We start from the raw sequence: 10,621 nt of genomic DNA on the forward strand, positions 1-10,621 counted from the left end.
GCATACATGTATTGTTATTCTCTTTGTAATGATTGCTATGTAACAATTGCAAACATTATTACTAACCTTAATTCTTAACTTGCTTGATAAAAAAAAGTACAAAATAGGAAAAGAGATTACCAATGAAGATGCAGGGCTACCAACCCTCGTCTAATGACCTGAGTTGTAAAAGGTAAAGTTAATCTAAAATAAAAGTAAGGGTTAGAATTCAAACATTCAAAGACCGAAAGGTATTTAGAGTGACATTCATCTAAATAGGGCTGAGCAACATTTAGATGTACTAAACTTCATTTTGCATGCTAAGCATCAGAATAGATCACCAATATAATATACTTGTTGAGTTATGAATCATGGGGAACACAATCCTACTCCATTCTAATAATTAATTCAAATAAATATTTGATAAATTGTGGATTGTTACAAAAATCCCTTAGAAAATAATTGACAAAAAACCCCGCATTGACCTAATTTCTAGCCATATTCCCTATGGGATCAACCTCAACCTAGTTAGATTCTATATTTGAACAACATCCACTTTATACTTCATTATGAGGTGTAATTTGAGTGTGTCATCATTAAAGTTTTATAACATTTGGATGCATACAACACTTGCTAAACAGAAGTTCACAATTGCTAGACCAAAATGCACTAGAAAATGCATACAACACTTTCTAAACAGAATGTTCACAATTGCTGACCAAAATGCAGTGGAAATGCAGCCCGCATATCACAATATGCGGCCACATATTCTGATATGCGAAATGCGTATCTGCCCAATGGACTGCTCCACAATCCTTCAATAAAAAAGCTATTAACTTTTTGCTCAAAACTCAAAGTGAAAAGCGATTTGCATTAGAAAGAAGATTCATATAACTTTAATTTGATACGCCATTTAATTCCTTTTAGATTGGTAGATGCACTCGTTTGAAGACTTCAAACCATGTCCAAGATCATTTAAGCAATCAATTGCAGCGCACCCTTCAACTTCAACTTTTATCCTAAGCTTTCTGTTGACCTCCAACCTTATTTTAACCTTTTAAATACATTCATATTTTGGATCCTTGATACATTTCCACTTACCACCTTATCCTCCTGAGTTGAACAAATTCATTGGCGTAGACTAGTCTTTCTTTGGCATGGAGATACAGGGTGTTACGAATTACGATAGAAAAAATTGACTCATACAACAAACATTCCATTTCCTAAGAAAAGATTGATGAATTTCCTAAGAATATACAACAATAGGATAAATAAATTCCCCCCCCCCCCCCCCATCTCTATAGACACTTTTCCTTTGCAAACCAGAAAGAAAACTTGCATTTCTTTGAGGTCCATCGAACAAAAACCTTTATCCAGTAGTTGTTAGACGAAAGGAAAGATGATGTACTCTGCATAGAAAAGATTCCATATAAATCTATAGTATGCTGAGATTGCTTCCTGCAAAAATGCAGATATCAGACAGTACAAAGTGATCACCTTGCAAATTACAATTGTTTACCAGTAGAATACTACACACAATCATGAGATCATCATGCAAAACTTAAGTGTTAAAATTACCTTAGTGTAATTTGCTCTCTCCAACAACCATGCCTGCAAATACATAACAAAGCATTTTACATCTTACTTGAAAACCACAGTTTATTCCACAAGGAAGTGCTAAATCAATAGCACTATCCCCAGAATATAATTGATAATGAAAACATTAATCCAAAGGCATAAAAGCTAATTAATCTTCCTTTGCCATTTTTATGTTTGAGAGAAGCCAAAATGTATTTATTCAACTGACAAAAAAAAACTGTTTAGTAAATTAAGGAACGGCAAGTAGCTTGCAAACTGTTGTTTAGAATCTAGAGCTATTTGCAAATCCTATCATTGGTCAGGTTTGGTTTTCCTGGTATAACCAGAGACATCATAAGATAGAGTAACAGTTTACCAGCACTAAAAAGCTTCTTCACGCTATACCATAGATTTAAAAATTACAAAATAGTTGAACAGTGTATTATGGCATGGTATCTCAAAGCAATACTTGCGAAGTTGAGAATACTTCTCTCAAGAATTCATTTATGTTCTTCACCAACTGAAGAAATGCACGATAGTCGATAGAGTAGAAAGGACATAAAATTATCCAACACAACATTAAGTAGTGTGAACAAAATGACAGAGCAGTGTTTAAATAAGCTAGGTAAGTCTCTCTGACGCAATCATGATCAGATTCAAATCTCAAACTAAGTACCTGGAAAACTAAACACAATGCTACGATGACATGTACAGGTATCATCAAGCTACCATTAAGTAGGTGGAACAGGAGGGCTGATTCGAGATAAAAATGGTAACAGGGTAGCAGGCTTTTGTGCAAAAGTCAACACAAACTCTGGTATGGAAGCTGAACTACTTTCTCTTTTACATGGTCTGTATCTAACCAATAAAATGCAGGTGAAATTATTGGCAATTGCAAGAGACACGCAAAAGGTAATTGAGCTTCTGGATTCTGACGATGATACTAACATTAATATTATAAATGAATGTAGAGAGCTTTTCATCAGGCTGGGAAACCCCCTCCCCCCCCCCCTCCCCAATTAGACATGAGTTCAGAGGACAAAATAGGGTGGCAGACTTGCCAGCTAAAGAAGGCCAGAAGCTGACGCATGATGAATTTTTTGCGGAATGAACGGTTCCACCTTTATTTGTTTTGAAGGCTTTGGAAGCAGACAAGGAAGGAACTCTTTTTGGAAGGTACAAAAAGCCTTTATGTAATTTGGTCTGTAACTATCCTATTAGGACAGAACAATCTTATGCTGGCAGTAGTGCAGACAATTCTATCTGTAAATATTATAAATAAGCAAATCACTGTTTAACCAAAAAAAAGTCTCTCCCTGATGCAATCATGATCAGATTCAAATCTCAAACTGAGTACCTGGAAAACTAAACACAATGCTAAGATGACATGTACAGGTATCATCAAGCTACTCCTGAATGCCTGCGATAAAGAGAATTATGCTATTAATCATTACTGACAGAGAGCAAAATCAGGATTTTTGAGAGACCTCTTTCCCTAAAGAAAATGCCAATATCATATAAAACATAAAATAAATATCAAAAAAACAACTCACTTGGGGCATGTATATTGCCGCAACTATTGCACCAATGTAATTTGTTAATAATAGACCGGAGCCGAGGAATGCTATGTTTCTCACACCAAGCTTTGTTGCCAGGGTAGATATCTGAAACCTAGATTAGTACATTAAATGAAAAGGAGGAACTCTGTAGATGTCAACAGTTATGAAAAAGAGGCTAAAAAAGACGAAGAATTCTTACTGAATTAGTTGTTGACACTACACAAGAGGTTCTCCTCTTTTATAGGAGTTTTGATCTAGTAGTAAGTAGTACTCTACTTACAATAAGGTAAATACTTATTCTCTGTAATGGAGTACAGATAATTCTACTATATCATATCGATTAAATCTAGACACATTCCTTTTTTTTCTTTCTAAAACAACAAATCTAGACACATTATAACACCAATAACTGAATGAATATTTCAACAGCAAATCCTGAATAAAATTATTTTCATAAAATAAGCCGATGGGAGAAATGTCAATCAGCAATGGGGTATGGGATGAATCACTTGACAGTTGTAACCAAAATATTGGAGATCAAGTAAGGCTGCATGGATTGAGAGAAATAGATTGACAGAAGGTATAAGCAATTAAAACTTTTTCATCGAGGAAATTCAGTGTTCATAAAACGCTCCAACTAAAGTAGGGAAAGAAGTAGCAAATTTCTTTAAAATTTGTATTACAACTTACTTGCGGTCACCCTCCACATCTGGTAGATCCTTAGTGATGGCAATAACTAGTGCAAATAAAGTCACAAAAGTAGTAATAAATGCAACAGGTGAGCTGCAGGTGAAATATGTATTACTAATCAGATAATCAATAATAAGGATGTAGAAGAAAAGTTAACCCAGTGTAAAACTAATTATGAAGTGGCATTTGTATATAGACGTGAATTGCTTATTGACTTAGAGCACATTAGGCATAGTGGAACAAAAAGTAGTTTTTAAGCACTTGGCGCTTAAAAGCACGCTTTAAGTGTTGCAGCTGATTCATTAAGAGGTGCTGAGGTGAAATAAGCAACTAAGTATTTGGTTACAAGTTCTAAAGCAAAAAATAAGCAATTGATGAGCTTGGAGAAATGCCCTTAAATGGTGGATGCTAAAAATGAATTGACTATTACTAGATTTTTTATTCTAAATCTGTTCTCCCTACAAATTAATTTATGTTTCAATCAATTTTAAGTCTAAATTTCTTAGCTAAGATTACTTTAAATTAAAAGAGGTTTTTTTTTCCCTTTGGTCAGATCATCAGTGTATATTCATGCACTAATACAGTAATGTTCTACTGTGAAGCATATATACCAATTTTCTTCTTTTTTTTGGTTTGCAAAGGAAAGAGGTAAAGAGAGGAAAGAAAGAGTAATTACAGCGCGGAAACTCCCACGTCTATACAAGATACTGCAGCAGAGGAAATCTCTGTTGATTGGAGAGGAAGACCTTACAAATCTAGCAAACATGGCAGAAAAAAGCTGGTATCTTTGTAATTTTTTAGAAAAATATAAGGCATAACATTGTAATTACTTGGTCAAACCCTGACTACTTTTAAACCAAAAAGCCACCAACTTATAGCTTTTGGCTTGTTTTGGGTTACCTTAGCTTAAAATCACTTTTATAGTCCATCAAAACAGACAAATAATCTAACCAGTGCTTATTGCTGGACAGTGTTACCCAGTACTTGTTAATGGGAGGAGGAAGGTATCCCATGAAATTAGTCGAAGTGCACGAAAGTTGGCCCGGACACCACAATTATGAGGAAAAAAATAACAAGTGCTTAAAAGCTGATTTGACCATTTTTTATTGATATTTTATTCATCACTATTTTTCCCTTAATTATCTTTGTCTAGGGGCTGGGCCGGCAGGTTCAGAATTGAGACCTGGAAAGATACACCAATTTTTATAAGGTATTATTTTTGGCTCAAAATTAGTCGACACAATATGTGATGGAAGTGTTAAGGAATAGGTCTAGCTAAATTCTGGGATTCATCCAGTGAACCCAATGTATCAAGATTACCCTTCCAACTCTAAATTTACTTTTGCATGTCATTTCAAATGCATGCAAGGAAGAGAAGATTGACAAGGACAGTTAAAGCTCTTGCCCCACTATTACTGATCTGGGTCCCATAGTATGAAGCTAAACAAATGGTTTTTCTATTATATATTTGGTTAGAATGTGAAGGGATATTACTTGAAACCTTAAGTACCTTTTAGATATCGGCAGCATCCACACAATTGATGTGATTATCCCACAACAATAACAATAAAGCTTCAAAAAAATATGAGGAAGAGACTGGAAAGTAGGACAATGCTGGGGTGTAGCTACCTTCTGATGACTACTAGAGGTCATACCGCTCATATCAAGTCCTTATTTTTCCAATAAAACTCAATGCCTTTTAGGTTTGGAATAAATTTGCTTAACCCAATGCAAGATTATATGTTAATTGACAGGCTTTGTTTCTTTATATAGATAAATATACAGAGAGATGAGAGAAAAGGCAACATGCATCTTGACATAGAAATAGAGTGTATGACAGAAAAGCATTCACCTCCACTCAAAGCTTAGCCCCAAAGCAGCCCTTGTGGCATAATACACACCATAATTAAGAAGAAAACCACGTACCTGCAATGCATATCAACTCTTGATTCCGTGTGACCAATATATCTTAAAGCAGGTGATATTAGGTGTCCCGTGCAAAAAGATATATGCACCACGAAACTTTAAAATGCAATGAATAACTGCATACATTAATCGTTCAGAATTGTGAGAAATGTGAGACTATTATGGATGACTAGAGTGATTATACCCGGATTAAGAAAGATAAAAAAAATTGTTAATCAGCATTATTTCCCAATACCCAACAAGTTAAAAACTTAGAAACTGCCCTGATAGCTCCATCCTATATTTCAAGTGTTGATGACTACTGCAGAAACAGAGTTTAATTTTCTGTTTTGAGTCTTATTGAAGATAATGTAAGGTTCAACAAAATAATTCTTGATAGGAAAGAGGATAAAGCCATAGAAAAGGATATGATTTGAAACATTATAACATAAGTGGTTCCATAATTTACACTGCTTGCAACTAATAATGAGGACTTCTACAGATGCAACTATGAACAGCTGCGAGAGCAGGTGGCTTAGGTTAAGCTTTGGACTTTCGAGAATTTGAGTACCTCTGTAAAGGCAATAAGTGTGGACCAAGATACAATATAGTCGTTGCTATTAAAAATGGCCTCTAGCAGTCACATGTAGAAGCTGCTAGAAATTCCTAACTCAATGATGGAAAGGGTGTGCTCACCAAAAAGGAAGAAGGGCACTAGGCTGCACCACTATGTTGGATTGGAGTCATTTTGGGATGGTTGCCCCTTTTGTATTTATGGGTTTGAAATTGATTCTTAGAGAGCACCAGCCACTTAAACATGATGCTAGGGAGAAAGACAACTATCGGGTACCACAGGTGGTCATGCCCCTCAGACCATCATCACCAAGTAAAGTCCTACAAGCCATGCTTACAATTGTCCTTATAATGAAGAACTTTTCTGCTATATAAACCCCATTGCAGTAAGTGGAGAACTTAATACGCCGTAGGTAACCAGGAGGTTCAAATTAACACTTGGCTGATAGTCATGTTCAATTGGCTATCTCCTCCAAAACTAGCTGCAAAAATATTTCCAAAGAGAACTGTAAAAGAAAAATAATACTGGGCACTAAGCACGCTACCACCACCGCCCTATACCTTCTCTTACAATCAGAAACTTTACACTTCATCTGAGTACAAACTATATCATGTTCACTTTTCCTCACAATGCCAAAGCCAAAGGCACCAAAAGTTTCAAGGCTTTGTTTAATCTTTTCAAATAGTATTTGATAGCTCCATGGACAAGGATGATGCTACAGAAGCCCTAAGAAGACAATCATCAAGGTCTCAAGATAAGAAGTTGCAAGAAAAGATTGTTGGGGTTAATGAGAACTCAAGAAGATGATTATCATGGAAGAAAAGCCCAAGAACGAGTCCAAGAATTGTGGTGACGAATGGACTAAGTACTACATATATTTTATGGTATGGAAGAAGATTGGGGCCCAAATGGTGGCTGAATTTCTGTCCAAAAAAAGAGCTTAAAATCCCCACCCAAAACGGAGGAAAAGTCACGTGCAAGTCTTGGGAAGGGCCCACATATTTTGGTCAAAGTTAGAAACTTTTCCTTATTTCCTTAGGGAACCTTATTTCCTTAGGGAAGAATTTTTGGTATTATATTTATATACTTTCCTAGTTTAAAGTTTCCTAATTTAGAGTTTCCTAGTTAGGTTTTATTTATTATTTTCATAAAAGTAAATTCTAATCCAATTCTATTTGGGATAGTTTTTCCCCTATATGTATAGGAGAGGTTTTATTATTTTTAGCAAAAAACATTATTATAAATTGAGAGTTTCTCTTCATTACCCCTTTGAGTGTGGCTACTTGGGATTTATCTTACAACCTTATAAGAAATCTTAGTAGGTAAGATTAATTCTTTAACTAGATATCTTTGATCCTTATTCGTAAATTAAAGAAAGTAATTAGTCTTATACTAATTATTGTCTCTAGTTTCTTCGAAATAGGAATCTTGATCACTTTTTGATCTAAATTCTTGAATTGGCTCTATTAATATCATAAATTAGTTTTAATCCGCTAATTTTTGAATACTAAGTGCTTGTCTGGCTTTACTTATTTTAAGCAGCTTATAAGCTGAAAAAAACAGCTTATAAGTTGTTTTAGATCAGCTAAGCCAAATAGACTCAATTATTTTGTTGGGCTTATTTTAAGCACAAAATGGTTTTGAGTTTGCCAGTCAAACACCCAAAAAAACTGAAAACAGCTTATAAGCAACTTATAAGCCAATCCAAACGAGCTCTAAGATTAATTAGGGTTCTTACCACATCTTTTGAATTTGGGGATTTTATTCTCCAATTGCGCATATCTTTCAATTATTTTCTTTAATCTATTTATTTTCACTTCCATATTAGTTTATTGTTTATTTAAGTAACCCGATTCTTATCAGTACTTGTAATTATTGAGGCACCAAGTCCAAATAGTACACAACATCAAGAAGTCTCAGCCAACAAAATGCATAAAAAGAGGGACTTCAGAAGAGGAAAATCATATATATATATATATATATATATATATATGATTGTCCTAAGGAAACTTCAAATTTTCCATACGATGTCCACAGTTTATTCAAGCGCAATATCAAGCATATTGCTTCTTCCATAGAGGTACTTGACTTCTAAAAAAACTCAGAAAAGCAATATGTTCTGTAAGGATAAGTAAGAAGCAAACAAATACATCAAGAAATAAGCATACCGTGGCAATTATTAGGAATGCTATGACAGCAAATCTCTTCAGCCGAAATGGTGGGACTGAATAGATGGTACCTAGAAAGAGACCAAGGCAGTAAAGAGAAGTAATGAAGGGGCCAAAATTCATCCCAACAATAAGGAGGCCAGCCACAGCGAACAATAACACCAAGAACCATGCAGACTGAACTGAAAGATCTCCGGCAGCTATGGGTAAGTACGGCTTGTTTACCCTGCAAACATTATGAAAAAGAGTAATCAAAGAAAAAGGAAAATAATAATTGCATCATCAAATTGAGAAAAAAAAACAGAATAACTGAGATTTTATGGGTTGCAATTCATTTATGCCCATCCTGCAAGAGTAGTTTGCAGGTTAAAGTAACAAAGAAACAGTCTATCCATCAATATCTAACAAATACTTCTATTCTACAATCACTTACTTGTCAATGCCAATGTCATATATTTGATTGATGCCGACTATATAACCATTCCCGCATATTAGGGCAATAAGACCAGAAAAGGCCTTAAATACTAATGACCACCTGATTAGATTCGGATTCTCAATTAACGCTCGTGTAACCAATGAGCTGCCAAAGAAATCATGTTAACACAAGTTAACTGCGCCTGCTGCAAGTTCACGAAAGTGCTGCTTGTACCATACACATAAACACACTTACAGTGATCCTAGCGCAGTCCCACGTATAGTGTGGGGCCTCAAAAATCTCCAAAAGGCATCCTTAAATTGTGAAAATTTATCCAACACTGGATCAGATCCAGCAGTACCAACTTGAGAGCATGCCTGGAAGTGTTTATCTTTCATGAGAATGCTACTAATTGAATATTTCAAGTTAGTAATACCTCTTGCCAGAAGATCTTATCTCCGTAGACAATCGACAAAGAGAAAAGAACATAAATGACGCATATATGTGGTCAATAACTGGTGTATCGTAAGATAGATATATAATTAAGCAAGCAATAGAAAGTTGAGCTCTTTGACACTTGGTGCTAACGGTAAGATGCTGCAACTGTCAAATTTCTGAAAAGCTTCACTCAGCTAATTAAAGCTCAAAATTGTGGTGGTTATATCTCCAAAGAGTTATCAATTTCTCTATTCAAGCTGTTTGCTCTCATGTTTAACTAAGACCAGAAAGATGCAGCAAAACTAAGCCGGAAAAACTTGCAAGAAAATGCTAATTAATCTATTCACTTGTTAGCCGTTTATGACTAAATAAACGCAAGAACTTGACTACCCTATAAAATGTCAAGCCCTCTCTGGTAACTGTCTGCTTAGATATGAAAAAATACCACGTTATTGAAATAATCTCAATTTTGTAGACATACCCGGATTGAACTTTGCCTGTAGTTTCTATACAAAAGAGTCTTTGAAAAAATTTTGTGCAATCCAGCTGAAGATGACAAGTTGTTGGAAGATTTGAGCACCAAATTAGCAGCATTACAAGAAGGTGGAACGGTTAACTTTCTGTACCGGAAAGCGTTGTCTTGGTGAGATGAAAATCGGAGGGATGAAAATGCCAGCTCCATCACTAAAGGACGAGGAGAGGTATACCTTGTCTGTTCAGTGGTGCTCCAAACTCCAAACCTTTTGGTTTGCTAGTGATTTGTGTCTTCTCGCCCTTTCACTTTCTCTTATTTCTCTTTCCCTCCCACGTATGAAACAATTGGTACAATTACACCATTTCTTTACTTGGGATAAATTATAAAATACTTCAACATAATACACAATTACCCCTGAACTTGTACTTTATTTATAAAAGATACTTTAACTTTGTCAGTCATACTAAACCCCCTCCGCCCTAAAACCAATTCGAAGTAAATTTACTAGGCCCTTTTAGTCCATTTTGGTCCCTCTTGTGTGTGCATGATAGAGAAGCGTGCCTAGGAGACTGACTGTGAGGCTCATCGCGTAGCCCTGACAGTGGCTTCCTGAGTTCTGCCTTTGTTGTGCAGTCTCAACTTCAAATTGGCTATTGCGCAATTCTTTACACTTCATTCGGTGCATTTCTTCTGCGGATTTCTCCCTTGATTCCTTTATCTTATTCTCAAGTCATGTTGTACTTCGCATGTACATAAAACAACAAAATTCAGATACATTCACATCTAAAATCTCTAAATTCGAATAAATTCACATCAAATAAGCTCATAAAATTTGTTGAA

At 35.3% G+C, this 10,621-nt stretch overlaps 1 protein-coding gene across 2 annotated transcripts; it reads right to left on the reverse strand.

The window, feature by feature from the left end:
- Nucleotides 1–1,150: 1,150 nt before the first annotated feature.
- Nucleotides 1,151–10,139, reverse strand: LOC129870495 (homogentisate solanesyltransferase, chloroplastic). 2 transcript variants are annotated; one of them, XM_055945301.1, is made up of 10 exons: nt 9,788–10,139; nt 9,124–9,245; nt 8,887–9,033; nt 8,454–8,679; nt 5,659–5,732; nt 3,807–3,899; nt 3,111–3,228; nt 2,915–2,977; nt 1,558–1,590; nt 1,151–1,388 (listed from the first exon to the last, which is right to left on the reverse strand). In XM_055945301.1, the coding sequence occupies exons 1-10, from the start codon at nt 9,986–9,988 to the stop codon at nt 1,278–1,280; spliced, it is 1,188 nt and encodes a 395-aa protein (XP_055801276.1). In that variant the 5' UTR covers nt 9,989–10,139; the 3' UTR covers nt 1,151–1,277. The 2 variants fall into 2 exon arrangements, with proteins under 2 accessions (XP_055801276.1, XP_055801277.1); XM_055945302.1 differs by having other exon boundaries at nt 1,151–1,437; nt 9,788–10,137.
- Nucleotides 10,140–10,621: the final 482 nt, after the last annotated feature.

Source organism: Solanum dulcamara, chromosome 10 (assembly GCF_947179165.1).
Source record: "Solanum dulcamara chromosome 10, daSolDulc1.2, whole genome shotgun sequence".
NCBI lineage: Eukaryota > Viridiplantae > Streptophyta > Magnoliopsida > Solanales > Solanaceae > Solanum > Solanum dulcamara.